Source organism: Synchiropus splendidus, chromosome 10, assembly GCF_027744825.2.
Source record: "Synchiropus splendidus isolate RoL2022-P1 chromosome 10, RoL_Sspl_1.0, whole genome shotgun sequence".
Classification (NCBI taxonomy): domain Eukaryota; kingdom Metazoa; phylum Chordata; class Actinopteri; order Syngnathiformes; family Callionymidae; genus Synchiropus; species Synchiropus splendidus.
Window position 1 is genome coordinate 5793279 of NC_071343.1, and position 17825 is coordinate 5811103.

General features: G+C 41.0%; 1 protein-coding gene across 1 annotated transcript; it reads left to right on the top strand.

Annotated features, from left to right (window-relative positions):
- Nucleotides 1–12520: 12520 nt before the first annotated feature.
- cdc16 (cell division cycle 16 homolog (S. cerevisiae)) lies at nucleotides 12521–16970 on the top strand. The gene is made up of 18 exons (XM_053877531.1): nucleotides 12521–12689; nucleotides 12851–12905; nucleotides 13553–13650; nucleotides 13755–13793; nucleotides 13873–14013; nucleotides 14181–14340; nucleotides 14422–14516; nucleotides 14631–14764; nucleotides 14875–14954; nucleotides 15030–15079; nucleotides 15150–15223; nucleotides 15420–15545; nucleotides 15632–15784; nucleotides 15881–15944; nucleotides 16012–16073; nucleotides 16132–16267; nucleotides 16339–16429; nucleotides 16515–16970. Exons 1-18 carry the CDS (start codon nucleotides 12642–12644, stop codon nucleotides 16766–16768), a joined length of 1860 nt encoding a protein of 619 aa, XP_053733506.1. The 5' UTR covers nucleotides 12521–12641; the 3' UTR covers nucleotides 16769–16970.
- The last annotated feature ends 855 nt before the right edge of the window (nucleotides 16971–17825 follow it).

The following is a 17825-nucleotide window of genomic DNA, read 5'->3' on the forward strand; positions in this document are numbered from 1 at the left end:
ACATTGAAAGATTGGCTTTCCATTACGTAAACACGTGGTTTCTGCCCGGTCACATCGCCGATGCTCCCGCACGTTTTCATCAACCCACTTTTGGAGAAACGGCCCAAATCCGAGGTAGCTGACAGATTAAAGGAACCCGGCTGTTTTTCTTTTCCATTCATTAAATGGTTCCATTCTATTTGTCTGCAGAAAATAAAAATGACCACATTAACTGAAGGCAAAAACTGTATTAAACCAGTGGAAGTTGGTGTCATTTAAGATGCTCATGTAATGATCCGCTTTTATTTTGGTTTCATTTACATTTCCTGTGTTCTCCCCTGTATGTCCACCTGAGCTTGACCTGCTAATGACACACACCTGGAACTGATTCTGCATTTGCACAACTTCTTGACAACTTGTGGCCAAGTAATGACGTCAGATTTTCAACAAATATTCAAGTGTTCAGCACCATCAACAACTCAGTTTTAACGCTCATCTCACAAAGCAAAGTGAAATAATGATTTTCACCTTATTTATGTATTTTTCTATCTTAGTTAATTCGTTTTTTATATTTATGTAATTTTCACAATGGGAAAATATTCTGAGCTGAGACTTTTTATTTGGTGTTGCAGTCCCTCTCCAAATCAAATATACCTATATATATATATATATATATATATATATATATATATATATATATGCATTCTAAAAATGCATTCAAAAATCAGTACATTCAATAAAGTACTGAGATTGAGTCTTGAAACTTCAAATGAATACTACCAGTTTACTCCCATATTCGCAGGGCTATCACCGGATGGGGCGCCTCAAAATTGTGTTAAATAATGAACGATTTGGGCACAGACCTTCATAATAAATTGGTCCGACTGGGCATGTCAAACAAAATCAATCAAAAAGAAGCACCTCACTTTCATCTAAAGTCACCTTGTTATTGCAGCGACTTCTAATCCTCCAGTTGAGTCAGTCAATGCAGATGCTTTGTAGAGCACTCGTGGTCCAAGAGCACAGTCAACAGTGAATAGATGTTAACCACACCAGTTGGACTTAAGCTGAGGTCGGATCAATCCCTGATGTGTCGCCTGCTTTTTCAAAGGTGAATGGACTCTTGTGTCAAAGGTCAAGCAAACCATAGAAGTACATGAAGTATACAGCACAACTGAGGTTTAATTAGACCGCGACGCTCACTGGTGAAAGTGTTCTGATGACGTATCGTATGTTGACGCTTCCTCCAGTTTGTTTTGGCTTCTGCATCTCTGAGGACGAAGTGCTCTTCAGTGTTGCTCATGACAACTGTTTCCACTGCACAGCGGCCGTTCTCAAAGGATTTCAAGGTTTTCCACCACAGCGTCGTGGAGAAGAAGACAGTGTTCTTCTCTGGTGAGACTTTGTTGCTCCAAAAGGGGTGTGTGCAACATGTTTGTGTCTCTGCTGTGGCTCACCTGTTCGTCAGGTTGAAGTCAGATAAGAAAGTGATGATCTACAGTATTTCCAAACAGGGCAGGATGAGGTCTGGCATTTATTAAAGTATATATGGAAATGATACTTACGGATGCTACATATATACCAAACAACATCACCAGCTTTTTAAACTCAGAGCTCACAGATATCAGACACTAACTCAATTATTCTTTTCCGGTGTCAAGGACTGTCGCGTGAGGGGATACATTTGATTTAATGTAAAGCTAATCTGTCAGCATATGAGTCGAAAAGGAATGATTTCAGCGCCACCATTGGACAAGAAAAGTCCATTTGAGGATTGTCAATATGCTTCATCTGTGGAGTGAGATTGATTATAATGGCTTTTACTTTAGACTAGATTACTATAAAAGCATCAGCAAAACAGACATATTACATGTTTTAAGTGAAACCTCTATAAATATCTCTGAGTGAGACATACTTTTTGTCCACTTCCACTTCTGCTTGAGCTGATCAGGCTAAAATAATAATAATAATAAATTGTTTAACAGGCAACACCGTTCGCTTTGTCTCAGTTTTGCTCTTCATAGTTTCCATCTGTTTGCGCTGCTTTGTTCATGCTCACTCTCCGATAAGGTCTGATCTACATATCTCTAGTGTGTCTGGATGCTGCGTTCATGAGCTTCAGAATTTTCTCTACTACAGAAAATTACTGCTGTACGTTAACTTACAGAATCCGAGTGCGGACCAAATGAATCTTGGCAAAAAAAAAGAGTGCATCATCACCTAAACTGACCCACTAGTAAAGAACATAAGGAGTCAAATAATATCAGACAAGATGAGTCAAAGCAGTCTCAAAGCGAAACAGAAATTTGGAAGCTGGATACTTTGGGTTCCACAAACAACGCTCTTAAAACTGTGAAACAAAAGATAGAAATCAAAATGAGGAACTAAGAGAGCAGGGGAACCTGGTAAAAAAAAAAAGAAAAATAGCAATAAAAATCAAGAGCCAGAGCTAAGAGTGAAAAGGCTCTTGAAAAATGCCAGGGCCTGAAAAGCCATAAAAAATTGAGGGGAGCCCAGTCTCTCTAAAGTGAGGCAATGACATTCAGGAAATGGGAACCAACCCTTCCACGGGATGTTCCTAAATTCATTCACCAGTCTGAAAATGTAACTTCTTCATGTGTGAGCGATATCCAGAGCGCTCATGGATTCGTGGTTTCCACTCGTCCACCTGCGTCCTCTGAGGTCAAGCGCTCGGTGAAATCACCCCCAGCGGAAGACGCATCTCTGCTCCCCTCTCATCCATTCTATTGATCCATCCACTATAATGTAAAGTATTATTGGACCCAGGAGGGTATCAGCTGACAATCTTGTCAAGGTGCATTAGAATACTTGTTTTTGATTGCCTGGGCTGCGGTGCGGCAGGAAGGAGCTCCCTCGTGAGTTTTAACAGCTTCTTCTCCCCTAATGACGGAGAGGATTTAAAGTGCAGCCAGATGAATTGACAGGTTGCAGTTTTGCTGTGTTATTATCGGCGTGTTTGATGCGTACAGGATGAATGGAGGTTTGTATTGGTGATAAGAAAGTGGAAAATATGGACGTTAAAACTGAGTGAGAATAGAAAACACTTTTATGAGGCGAGTCTGGGACATTCACCTGGCAGAGTGCCACTGGAAAACCCTCTGGAAAAAGGCTCAGAGAGTGCAGATCTCCACTGAACTGCTCCTTCACGCCGCTATTGTGTTAGAAGTACTATTCATGTACTCGTATTATAGCTAGAAAATTCAATACCTGTTTTAGCATCCGAAATTGTCGATGGCGCTAGTTCAATGGAGCTAAGAAACGGTGTCATTTCAGAGTCAGCGCCTAGTTCAGGCTGTAGGTCAGTCAATGAAAATCAACATGGACGACGAGTAGAAGGGAACAAGAAAAGTGTACCAACACATTGTCATGCCAAAGGCATCAAATAGCAGCCATTTTCTTTTGTGTCAAACAACGAATGCCTGCACATTTCTTAACCTCAAACCCTGACTCTGTTTTTATTCCACTTTATGGGAATCGCCCGAGAATGTGAAGCATGCATCTGAGCTGACCACCTAATGTGGGCTGAACCAGGCCTCAGAGAGTTGGTGCAGAGTTTTGGTCCAAGCACATATAGTTGAACCAATGAGGGTCAGCAGAAACAAGCAGCGCCACACTGACAATGATTGGTAGTGCTTCACTGGTTGGATCAAAAACCATTGAAGCACAAGGAGTGTGAGTGTGTTGTGCCACAACTGCAAGCTGTTTTAATGCCTCCAACTGTGGCACCAATTTGCCAATAGTCCATAAGAAATCAATCATTTTATTTTTTTTTTTTAGAGATGTTTTTTGTTTTGTTTTTCTTTGTTTCCCTATAGGCCCCTGCCCATTTTGTCCATGTCTTGGGCCGCCCTTGCTAAGAACCCTTTCCTGAACATTGTATTGACATTCATTCTTACATGTTTTTAGTTATTTTCCTCACAGAAGAGCAGAAAAACTTATGATCACACGACCTGCGTGACAGAAGTAATCGAGCATTAGCATCACAACAGAATCAGCTTGTGTATATCAACCATGGCTTCCTTCAAAGGAATGTTGACTCATGGAGACTCGTCCTTTCCGACATGATCCAGAGCTCAGCTGAAGTACGGAATCAAAGTGAACTGGGGCATGGAGGAGAGTTGCAGACGTGTTTAAAAATGAAGGCGTTGGGATTCAATTAACCGCAGGAGTGAAAGAGATTTGAGGCATGATTTTCATGAGCAGGTGACGCTTACATCAACAAACCGAGCCGTGGATGTGTCAAGTGTTTAGGGTGGAACATCTCACATCATGGAATGTGAAGTGAAGAGCACTCATGCTCCCACATTGTGACTAATACTACTGCGGACACCCACACTTTTAACAACACAATCCTCCTTGGATGAGACTATAACAAGAGTCACCTCGCTGAAGTCACCCCAACACGCGGTGTAGGAAGAAGTGCGGGCTGCATCTCAGCACACACAATCGCAGGCACATTCATCTGATCCCCGGTCAGTCATGATTTCGCTTTCATCCGTCATCCTACCGTGGTCCGTAGCTGGAGGGGGAAGTAGGTGGTAAGATTTGAAGGAATGATGTTTGGATCGACTTCGACAGGGTCTATAGACAGGAAACAAGATTGGAAGATTTTGCTGTGTCAGCACCCATGGGGTTTTCCCACGTTTCTTCTCTAGGAAAAAAAAACAGCGAGTAGCGTGACAGTGTCTTACGTGTTGTTCTCTGCAGTCATTTTAGCTGTTATTAAGTTTCATATTTGTATTATTGGAGACACACACTGATAAGCTATGTTAAGGGAGGAAACCTCTCGTATCTGGCTCAGATATGAACTTGGATGAATGAAAGAACTGGGTCCAAAACCTACTTTAGATTTGCTTGTTTAGTGGTGCAGTTGGATGCCTGCGTACACAGGAAGTGTTTGTTCTGTGTGACTGGTTGTGACCTCGGTGAGATGTATATGTGTACATCATTGTGCAGTACGGCTCATGAGTTTGCACCAGAACATACAGCTGTGTGCCGTCATGCAATCGATAGGTTCCTGCAGTGCCAACAAGATAATCAATACGCGAGCTCGGTCTCTCTCTCTCTCACTCATCTGAACTGCTTCTGTTACTCTCTGGACACAGACTTTAACTTGTACCTGTTCAGATGGTGACTATACATATGCACACACACACACACACACACATGTGTTTGTATTCCTATCTTTGTGAGGACCACTCATTGCCATAATGCTGTCCTCAGCCTCTCACCATAAACTTAACCATCCAAAACACATGGCTCACCTTAACCAGGACTCTGAAACAAACTGAAACCCTATCATAATGACCCAGTTATTTTGAAGCCCTCATCCTCAAATTGAGGCTTTAACTTATGGGGTCTGGCAGAAGGGTCCCACAAGGTGGTGTTTTGCCCAGGTTTGGACCTCACAAGGATAGAGATTCTTAAACACACTGTGTGCCAAAGTGTCTCTTCTTTGGTGAAGATAAATGAATGACTTTAGTGGGGATAACTTCATAATTTTGAGGCGCATTCTATCATACATGACATAAATATTACACCACTAAATCTAGGTATACTGAGTTTACACATGATGAATTTCAAAAATAGCAGCCTTCCATTTAGTGATGTCATTTTTGTGTTCAAATCAGATTTTTGAAGACTCATCATCTGTCGTTTTCATTCATTTAAAATATTTTTTTGGTCATGTTTATTTTCAAGAGTTGTTTTTTTTTTATTTATTGTTGAACTGTTTTTTTTTTCAATCCTGTTTCTCCTCATCTTTTTTTCTGTTTGTTTCTTACAACCCAAGAGAAGCCAGCTTTTGTTGCTATCAACATTTAATATTAATATTTTAATTTTAATTATATAATTATTATATATTATAATAATTATTTAATTAATTATTGTTGATTCGTTTTGTGACTAAGAGTCGATTGTTATATATTAGAATCATCTTATATCATATCATGAAAGTAGTTTCTCAGAGTGTTTTAATATTGGTGGTGCTTCTAAAGTAGACTGGGAGCCTGTGAAACTAACACCTGAAGGCTTGATAGATATTTCTTCAAAGGAGTTAAAGTAGAATTTTGTCTGTTTTAGAGTTTTGAACCTAAAATGTTTGGGGATTTTGTTGTTTAATAATTCAAGATGGACTGAAATTGGGGACCTTCGTGCTGTGAGGCTGCTGCACTAACCACTCCCCCACTATGCTGCCCACAATGTGATATGAAGAACACTAAGAAGGAACACAAGCTATTATGCTTGGAAACTGCTTTTATTTTGGTTCAGCGCGTTCATTTCTTTCTCTGCTAATTTGTCATCCTCGTGTGCCACTCTGCCGTTATGTAAGCGCTCAGCAAGTCTGTTTTAACCAGTAAAGACTGCGTATTTCATTATTTATGCTCTTTCATAGCACTGATCTCGCTGGAATGAAGACGTGAGTAATGAAATGGGGCAAACTCCCACTGTTGTGAAGCAGGTATGCGCCAAACTGTCATCAGAAGGAGCCACTTTTAGAGGGATGGAGTCTGTTTCCGAGTCAACGCATCCATTCGTCTGTAGCTCAGTGGCATTAATGGAGCGGCAAGGCCGAGAGTAAAGTCACTCAGAGTTGTTACCTATTCTACCATCCATTAGGGGAAAATTGGGTTGACTTTAAAACTACTCTTGACGTATCAGTTGGGAGGCATTTTCATATTGTGTTACGCTCAACTCTCATCAACCTGCTGTGTTTGGGGGATGAAAATTTAATTTACTTTTTTTGTTCCAGCGGTCCACTCAGCATAAAGCACTTGATGAGGGAAGAGAAACATCTCTTGTGTCTTTGGAAAAAGGTCACAATGCAGTTGGTGTTGACGGCCATGTTCAGGGTGGCACCAGGGTGGGACAGCTCTTGCTGGGAGGGACGAGTCAAGCGGGTTTCAGTCCACAAAGAGACGTCACTAAGGCTCCGCAGACAAGAGGAAGGAGAATATTAGTGTGTCATCAGCGTAATGAGGCTGTTCAGTGACCGCATGATGGGGTTGTTTCCGCTGAGCGTCCTGCCTTGGAGCCAGACTGGTGTGGCACTAGAAAGTCGATTCTGTCAAGAAGAGAAGAGGTTGATTCAAGATGGCACGCACCAGTGTGTCGTAGAGGAAAAGAAAAGGGTTATGGAGTGGAATGGGGAGAGAACTTTGGTGGGAACAATATAAGGAGTCTTTGAGGTAGGGAAGATGTGGGGGAAGGATGAGGGGTGGGTTGGAGGTGAAGATGGAGAGGAGTTGACTCGGGTTGGAGAAGAGTGATTCAATTTTGGTCTGACAAATGTGGAGGCGGATCAAGAGGGAGAAGAGATGATAGGTTGTTTGGATTTATTTTTCCATCTCTCTTCCTCCGCCCCCATGGAGACACTCTCATTCCAACAGCCACCTGAAGGTCCAACAAAACCCACTGTGATATGAGGGGAAAGAAAGAAGAGACTCAGATGATGAGCGAAGCAGTTATAGAAGACTGAACAGAGGAAGAAGCGGTGAGTGGGGTTGCGATGTCGGCCTTGACCACAACAGGACACACACTAATGTCAACAGTAAAACACAGCAGATTGATACATGAGATACTGAACACAGGTTCAAACTGGTTCTGTTATTTGTGTTCAGTGTTGTGGTTCATCAACAGGTGGACAAAGTCATTTCCCCCAAGTCAAGACCTTTTTTTTTTAATCTGGGTGATGGAAAGTGTCCAAGGTAACAGGTCCCACGAGGGGATGTTGTTTGGAGGATGCGGCGTCACACCCACCTCTCCCCGGGATTCCTCAGTGGAAATGGAACATGTATGCCGATCTGTTTGTCATGGAGGACTAGAGACTGAGTGAGGCAGCTATTTTGGGACTGTTTTAAAGACGTCCTGGAGCAGAGAATGAATGGGGAAGAGGTGAAGCGAAGAGACCCAGAACTGGGATGAATATTTAACAAGAGCAGCGATTAGTAGCTCTTGTCTTAGTTAAGGCCGCACCTTTTTGTGTTTTGTAATTGTCGCACGCGATTCTTCGCTCATTCTTGATGCATGAGTGTATAAAAATAAAGTAGGCATCGAGAGCCTTGTCGGCTTCTTTAAAAGTGTCTCTCCAATCTTGCATCCAACCGTTTGCTTGAGCAGAGCCATGGCCGAGAAGCCGCCTCACCCACGCGCCTCCCTTTAAAACCCTCCCTTCAACGCGTTGTCTCATAGTTACAAATTGGACTGGAAACATTTTATTGCCTATAATTCATTCATGAAGACTTTTTTCTGTGCCCTGAGATGCGACTGCTCTGGGGAGAACTCTTAATTGGCTTCTGTGGGGAGATGTCAGACATGAAGTATCACCGTGTTTCCACCAAGATTTACAACGTGGAATCAATTACGCAAGTCTGTGACCCCGGTGACATTAAATTTAAATGTGTGTCGGATAATGTCATATAATATATATGAGCCTGGGGAGGGACAGAAGCACTCTCTGGTGTATGCATACCAGTCAGTCTGATCCTGACCGTAGAGCTAATATTTGCCAGCCCCACCCTGGCCCCAGGGTTTTGGGTTAGCACGGTTCATTGTGCTTGAAGAGGACGCAGCTGTGTTACTGTGTTTCTTTTTTGAGCTTTACAAAATTACACTGTTACAAAACAAGAAAATACTTAATATTAATATAAACTATGCTTAAAAACGTGAAGAAAATGTTCAGATCTTGGAGTTCAATGTCATTTTTGATTGAAATAGTAAGGACAAGTTTCACATGTGTGTTTATCTCTGGGGGAGAGTCATGCTATTTAGCACAGAGTAACATAACAAAACATCACTTTTTTTTCCAAAACTAATGGGATAAATTAGCTGTAACTATTGACAAGCATCAATAGGGTCAGTCATGGTCTAGTCGTGGTCTTCTCAAAACTGGTGGGAGGAGCTATTTTGTGGAGGAGGTGCAGAGCAAATGATGGTGGCCATCACGAGAATGAAATGTGCCTAGAGTACTTGCTGAAAACTGTTCAATTGGTGTGAAAGGGATGAACATACTAACTCAAAACTCAAAAAAACTGTTATGAAAGGAAGCGCCACTTACTACAGGCACACACGTTTAATCATATAGGATAGTAATAAATCAGATTTTCTGAATTTATTATTACATATTTTGGCTGACATCTAATGTTGTATTACCAAACTTTATTATTATTATTATTATTATTATTATTATTATATATCAACCTGTATTATTTCTCAGTTTGTTTGAGAAGTGACTTCTGAGAAATGGGGGCAACTGTTTATGTGGTTTTATTTTATATTAGGCTACCATAAAAAGCATAAGCGACAATTTTGAAATGTATGAGACACATCGAGAATCTTTAAATGAAATGTGGTTTAAATCAAATAAAACACAACAAACCAACATTTTCTGTGCATTTTTTTTGGGGTGGACGGCCCCTCTCTACGGTCATAATATATAACCTGGCTCCTTGGAAAATTCTATTACCCACCTATGGTTGACAGGATCATGGTGGGGACAGAATGACTCTAGGCAAAAAAAAAAACAACAACCTGATGCCAATGCACCAATGTCCATCACAATTTTGAAGTTCATTTTGATAAGTAAATGTATTTCAGGTGTTCCTAACGAAGCTGTTTCAAATCTATGTTATATGTTGCATACACTTCTAGTATAAAAGTCGCAGTTCCAGACTCTTTAATCTATGTACTGACATTCTCTTAACGTACTCTTCAAACCCATTTTTATAGACTCATTTACACGCATGTTTGTACATGTGCATGCGCGGATAATCTGTGCTTTTTCTTGTTACAATACATTCTTAAATAATATTTTTATTTTATTATCATGACGTGTAAAACATTAACCGCATTCTCCCAGTAGAGAGCAGTGTTGCAACACATCTCAGTGAGTGATGTCATCGCCAGGTTCGTCCATTACCAGAATTCTAATTTTGGTAAAAGGTGAACATGCTGGAGCGGGTGGCAGTCTGTGTTTTATTGAACAGGTGCCCTCCAAAATAGACGACATTTTACTTTAAATGTTGAACAAGCGTCATCAAAAGTAGGTCAGCGACACAATAAAAGAAGATCAACTGTCCTCTTCTCCTCCTCGCCACTAGATTGACAGCCCCCTTCACCTCAAACCGTCTCACAAATTAATAAACCCCGTTGCCAGCGTGTGTGTTTGTGTGAAACTTGATTCCTGTCGTCTCCAGCTCTCCTCGGATGCTGCCATGGAAACCACATTTGACTGGCAGGAAACAGATTGTTTGAGCGTCAACAGTGTTCAGTGAGCATACGTCCAGAAACAAACTGTTGGTGAGTCAGAAATGAGCGGGCAAGCGATGCTTTTTTGTCTTGTTTGTTTTACTCTTGATATTACAGACGATGGTGCATGTGTGCTATCAGCCGCTGTTTCCCTGTGTGAACAAACATCTGCAAAGGAAGTGGGACCAGACTTCATATGACTTGCACTTGAAGAAGGTATTCAGGTACTTAGGTTTATGATCTGGTTGCTGAGGATGTAAAATGAATAAGAGGAGGAAGTGGAGGTGAGACTTGGTGGGAAGAGAAAGTAAAATTTAGAGGAGAGAGGAAGAGAAATGGACAGAGATGGAGGAGGCTAAGAAGAGAGTGCAGTCAGGGTGGAGGGAGGTTCCACAGGACTTTTCCATGAAGATGTAGGATTTACATTTCTGAATGTCAAATCTTCTTCTCGCCTATTTGGGTTTCTGTCATCACAATAATAATTGTTTGTAATGTTTGCAGATAAAAACCGCAAAATCAGCCATTGACATGCTTCCACCAGAGAAGTACCCTCACTTGTTTCCAAAGTTGATGGAGCACAAGGTCTTTATTTTTAATTATAATAGTGACAATGTGAGTAAAGTGTTTTCAAGCAATGCTGTTGTCGCAGAACAATGAGTGGATGAGGAAAATTCAAAGAGAAAACAAGATGCTAATGGACAAGATTCTGTTCATTATGAGAACAACAGGAAGCGTTGACAACACCAACTACTATGAGAGGAAAAGGTTGGTTTGTTTTTCCCAACTCAAGGTCACACATCAAACATTGTTTTCCTGTCTTCCTTTCATTGCAGCTTGAGTTTGGGGAAGCAACAGAAGGAGCGGCTGCAGATCATGAAAGAGAACCAAGCTATTTTAGCTCGCCTGAGTCAGTGCAGGCCTCACTACAGCGTGAGCGGCTTCAGCGAAGACTGGGCTAGAACTAGAAAGCTGATGGACACCATCACACGATACCCCAGGGGAAGAGTCAACCAGCAGTGTGTAGGCTCAAGTAGTGGATGTTAGAGGAGCAACTGAGTAAGTTAGAGGCAATAACAGAAGAAGTACTTTAGATCGTAGATGAAGTTGGAATAGAAGTAGAGGTGGAAGTAATTCTGCTACAACTTTTTGATGACTAAAGGCCATAACAATCCCTAGGGGGCGATCTAGTTGTCCATATATGTACAGTGGCTAGCATACTTTTTATTATAACACAGTTTCCTGAGTGACTGACAGCATTTAAGCTCAGAAGAAGTGCATCAAGTGAAGTCCACTAGAAGGAAATGTGTTTGTTGTGCAGCAACTACAAGAAGTATGAAGTACTATAGCAACGATTAAGAAGCACAAGACAATTGGAAATTTGTTTGATTACAAATGTCAGTGAGCAGCAAACCGTGGTCATTCTTTTGAAAACATTTTAATAAATAAATACATCCTATACAGATATGGTTGCTTTGTCATGTCTTTCATATATTTGATCAGTGTTGAACATGCAGACAGGATCCTTTGATGAAAACACACACACACAGATAATAATAATAATAATAATAATAATAATAGATAGATTTATTATTATTATTATTATTATTATTATTATTATTATTATTATTATTATTATTATTATTATTATTATGTGGTCAATATCTATTAAGAAAAGCGTTATTATCATCATACCATCATATATATATATATATATATATATATATATATATATATATATATATATATATATATATATATATATATATATATATATATATAATTTAGATGATATATATAATTTTTAGAAATTGAAAATTATTTCAATTATTATTATTTGTAAAAATGAGGAAAACTAATGACATAGTTATATATATATATATATATATATATATATATATATATATATATATATATATATATATATATATATATATATATATATATATATATATATATATAATTTTTGGAAATTGAAAATTACTTGTAAAAATGAGGAAAACTAATGACATATAAAACACGGTAGACGTAGATCTCCAATTTTCCTTTCAGTTTATCACCAATATTGCACATGATTTTGTCTCCCCTTGTAATTACTTTTTGTCATTGTTTTTCGGATACATATCTTCAACAGCTTAAAAAAAATTAAATAAGTAATAGCCTTAATTATCCGTATGTTGTTTTTAAACGGTAATGTTTAAAGCGGAAAACGCGGACGCGGAACCTTGTGCGGATGAGTTTCTACCCGGGGATGTTTTAGCAGAACACCGCTGGCCGAAGAAGCCGCGGGTTTGATTTGAGTTAGCAAACGAGCTAACGCGGACGACAACTGTGGAGTTTTCCCCTCCTGAGAAATGTCATCCATTTAAGGCGCTAGCTGCTAACTTAAATCCTTCAGAATGAATCTCGACCGACTACGGAAGCGAGTACGGCAGTACATTGATCAGGTGTGCAGAGTTTTCTTCTGCTAGTTATTGTTAGCGTGTGTGTCACTGCTTATAATATACATATATATATGCCGGCACGCCTAACTTGATGATGGCAACCTGTAAACAATGCTATTGTGTTCAGTTTCTTTAACATGCAATGCTATTGGATGTGTTTTCAGCAACAATATCAAAGTGCTCTGTTTTGGGCGGACAAGATCGCATCCCTTTCTCACGGTGAGTGACGTTCACCCTTCATCCGTTTAGGTTTAAACTTGGATGTGATGCCACTGGTTTACGAGCCTTTGTTTGTATACCGTTTTGGTTTTGGCATTCTTTTAAACATGCACGCTTCATCACTTTTACACAGACCCACAACAGTCGTCTGCTTATTTTCATGAGAAAGAATTAAAGTGGATTATTCAGACTGCAACTATTTTGATAGTCGGCACAGGTTAACAAACTCGCCAAATGTGTTGTAAACAGTGGTTTAAAAAAATAACATTTGTATAGTGCTACATGTTGTTTTGAAACTTTGGATTTGATTTTAATTGCACAAAATGTGATGTTAGAGCTTCCCATGCTTTTGGTGTTTTGGGGCATAATGGTCGCAGATCCTCAGCCGTATTTCCTGTTACTGCGGATTGTTGCGCACATGTGGAAGAGAGAGTGATGACATCACGACAAGTCAGCCTGAACTTGTCAGCAATTGATTTCATGGTCAATTTTAGGCAACTAGACGTCGCAGTTTTCGAGTCTCAGTTGCAGCAGCGGGGTCTGACATGTTTTGCTGTTTCCTTAGAAGTTTTTGGAATTCAGTGTTATAATAGTGATTGAACCTCTTGGAAATTAGTGAATAATATTGTTCTTATTGTTTCTAACAGAGGATCCCCAGGACATCTACTGGCTAGCTCAATGCCTTTACCTAACATGCCAGTACCACAGAGCTTCTCATGCCCTCAGGTCACGCAAACTAGACAAGGTACTGTCATCATCAATGTGTAAAGGTTTTTGCCCTTTTTAGTCCTGTATCTAAGTCGTCATTTGTTCACATTCTTCTGTCTGTCGTGCCATCATCTCTTCCAGTTATACGGCGCCTGTCAGTATCTTGCTGCACGGTGTCATGTGAGTTTAAAGAAAATAATCTGTTGATCTGTTGACAGATTTGCAATTGACTGTGTTTTGACGATGCACTGTATCCCAGTACGCGGCAAAGGAGTACCAGCAGGCGTTGGATATTTTGGACGCACAGGAGCCGGCTTGCAAGAAGTTGCTCGACCGAGGGGGCAAGGACGATGTGGGAACACTAGAATCGCCGAAGGACTGGGACATGTCGCCGGCCTCTGTAGGTTTTTTTTTTTTTTTTTTTTGATGGCTGCCATCTTGACGTTGATCTTCTAAGAAAGGAATGCTATTACAAGAATAATGAAATGCTGTGCAATATGATGCTTTGGATTCCATTCTCCAGTCATACCTGAGGTGTTTATCCTGCGCTTCTTTGTGATATTTCAGATCAGCAGCTCCATCTGCCTCCTACGGGGGAAGATCTATGAGGCCATGGACAACAGGCCGCTGGCCACCACCAGCTACAAAGAGGCCTTAAAACTGGATGTGTACTGCTTTGAAGCCTTCGACCTTTTGACTTCACACCACATGTTGACCGCCCAGGAAGGTGCTGCTCGGCTCTGAAAGCTTAGCTGAGGATGAAGCTGTACTGTCATTTAACCGCTTGTGTTGTATAATATTGGAACAGAGAAAGACTTCCTCAACTCACTTCCACTGGGTCAACAGTGCACTGCAGAAGAAGAGGAGCTTTTGCACTTCCTGTTTGAAAATAAGTTGAAAAAGGTGAAGTTATTTAATTAATTTGCTTCTTATTCTATTATTTATTATTTATTTATTATCTTTTTGTCAGATCATTCCTTTCACATTTCTCTTTTCTCCATCACTTTCTGCCTGCAGTATAACAAGCCCAGTGATTTGGTGGTTCCAGAGATGATCAATGGTCTTCAGGACAACTTGGATGTGGTGGTGTCTCTTGCAGAGCGACATTATTATAACTGTGACTTCAAGATTTGCTACAAACTCACCTCAATGTGAGTGTTCTTTTGTTCGTTGAGGTCCATCAACCTTGTGTTGCAAAGACAACATAGTTATTGATCGACAATGAAAATTCCTTCACCACCAATGTATGTTTACATTTCAGGGTCATGGTGAAAGATCCGTTTCATGCCAACTGTTTACCTGTACACATAGGAACTCTTGCAGAGCTTGGGAAAGCAAATGGTATGCACCTGCTAACATGTAGCATAGCATATGTTTTTTACATTTAATTTTTAAATCTTTCTATTTCCCCACCAGAATTGTTTTCTCTCTCGCACAAGCTGGTTGACTTGTATCCCAACAATCCAGTGAGTTTCCCAGCTTTGCCCTTCCTGTGACTTCAGATATGTTTTAACTCTTTTCAATGTTTTTGTCCAGGTCTCTTGGTTTGCTGTTGGCTGTTACTATTTAATGGTGGGGCACAAAAACGAACATGCACGACGCTACCTAAGGTGCGAACTGGAATCTTTTTTAATAATTGACCATTACTGAGCATGAAAATACTCAAACAAAACCAAATAGTTTACAATATTTCTTTTTGTTTTCATAAGCTTAAACCAGGTGATTATGAAAGATATTATTTTTAACACCTTATTTGCACAATGCTGCTGGAGGTGCTCCAAATGATGGGTGGTTGTTCCTCTCCAGCAAAGCCACTACCCTGGAGAGGACGTACGGCCCCGCCTGGATCGCCTACGGACATTCCTTTGCAGTAGAGAGTGAGCATGACCAGGCCATGGCTGCCTACTTTACAGCTGCTCAGCTGATGAAAGGGTATGAGCAGTTCCATTGCAACCTTCAGGGAAAGTGTCTGAATTGTCGTCAGAATTTCAACAAAGTGGCTGTTTTTGTCCTCCCAGTTGCCATTTACCGATGCTCTACATCGGCCTGGAGTATGGTCTCACCAACAACTCCAAGCTGGCCGAGCGCTTCTTCAGCCAGGCCCTGAGTATCGCTCCCGAGGATCCGTTTGTCATCCACGAAGTGGCTGTGGTCGCCTTTCAGAATGGAGAGTGAGTCCTGAAGTCACTGAGAGCAGCTCTGTCCTGTAGACGTTTGCATGAAAAGTTTGTTGATGTAAAATTTCTCCTCTGAACTTTTCTGTGTAGCTGGAAAACAGCAGAGAAGTTGTTTCTTGATGCGATGGAGAAGATCAAAGTCATCGGGAATGAGGTGCCGTCACCATCTGGACTCGGTAAATGGGTAAATCATGTTGTTGAATATATGTTTTCCATTTCAGGTCACCGTTGATAAATGGGAGCCTTTGTTAAACAACCTGGGTCATGTGTGTCGGAAACTGAAGTGAGTAACCAGTAAACTATGAAAGCACTTTCCACTTTTTGACCAACTTGTGTCACAGGAAGTACGACCAGGCCTTGGAGTACCACCGGCAAGCGCTGGTCTTGATCCCTCAACATGCCTCCACCTATGCTTCCATCGGATACGTGCACAGTCTGATGGGAGACTTTGAGAGCGCTATTGACTACTTCCATACGGTAGACAGAGTTGGGAGCAGTGAGAAAGTATTAAAGTCATATTTGTGTTTTAAAATAACTGTTTCCCACAGGCACTTGGGCTGAAAAGGGACGACACGTTTTCAGTGACAATGCTCGGCCACTGTATCGAGATGTACATCGGTGACTCCGACGCTTACATCGGTACGATGTTCTCTAGTTCAGGGAACAATGTCGCGTGGTTTAATGTGGTGACTAGAATAATCCAAGCATCCTGTCGTCATCGCAGGCACAGAGATCAACGACAAGGTGCGGGGAAATGCCAACTCACCGACGCTCATGAAAGTGCTGAATACGTCAGAGTCCGGAGAGCTCCCAGAGACGCCGCGCACCGAAGACTCCAGCAACACCTCACTGGACACTCCGCTCTCCAATCAGGACAAGATGATGCTGGACACGCCGCTGCGGCTCTCTTTAACTCTCGAGTGCGACATGTACGAGAGCGACGTCATGTTAGATACGTTGTCAGACACCAGCACATGATGTTCTTACTGTGAATTCCCCAAACATTGTATGTGCAAGTAAGTTATCGTCTGGATTCAAGAAGAACGTCAAACAAACAATGTCTTATGGGACTTTTAACTGTGGATGAGAAAGACACTTGAGGCCTAAGTGTCCCATCAATGCCGTCTTTCTACACCTGTAACATTTGTCATAAATAATAACAAAAGAGTGACAAAAAGAAGGAAGTGCATCCAACTATTTTTGATGAGGGTGAGTTGCCATACTTTTGAAATATTAAAAATGAATAAAGGGCAGGTAAGAATTAGCTAGGGATTGATGCACATCTTTTTATATTCCATTTCATCCTCTCGAGGGCTTATTTGTACACAGAATTGAGAAGGTATGGCAGAAGCATACCAGGCTGCAGACAGCACAAATATCAGCATCAAAAAGGGGGAGGAGTCACAACTACCTGCTGCTGTCAAAACCACACGCGCCCAGTGAGCTAGTCAGTCGTGCTCCTTCACTCCTCTCCGAAGAAATGGGCTGCACTCCCTCCAAGTCAAGCGTTACCTACTCTCAGGATAAGGTGTGTCGGGAACTGGACACTTCCTCAACCTTCATCCCCAGTGTGAAGAGCTCAGTGTCCACATTCGGAAAACGCTCTCCTTGTGTGTGTTTGGAGACCAGCAGTGGACGGAAGGCGCTTCTCTGTGGTGAGTTTGGTGATCCAACACTGCATTGGTTTGAAGTTCTGATCACTTAGTACCACATATATCTGATTCCCAGTTCCTCACAGAGATGTCCACGGCCGCTCTGTGAGTCAGTCCTCCTGGAGTTCTGTCGGCAAACCGCCTTCCTGACGGCTCGTCCTCCACCAAACATTTGAACTTCTGATCTGATCATTTATTTACTCCTTAGCTTTGTATGTCAATTTGGTGATTTCCCTTCACAAAATAAGTATCAATAATCTATTATTTTAAAAGTTTTAAACATGAAACTTGCAATTGTTTATCATGTATTGTCAGCTTTGTACTTTTCCGGTAAATTAAAGTGTTTTTTTTTTCTTGAACAAAAAACACAAATCGAGACCCAT

Excerpts from the sequence above, each read along its gene's own strand:
- cdc16 (XM_053877531.1), top strand. The coding sequence starts at position 12,642 with ATGAATCTCGACCGACTACGGAAGCGAGTACGGCAGTACATTGATCAG. Across the intron at positions 15,080-15,149 it reads ACTTGTATCCCAACAATCCA|GTCTCTTGGTTTGCTGTTGG; the intron begins GTGAGTTTCCCA and ends GTTTTTGTCCAG. Across the intron at positions 16,430-16,514 it reads TGACTCCGACGCTTACATCG|GCACAGAGATCAACGACAAG; the intron begins GTACGATGTTCT and ends TCGTCATCGCAG.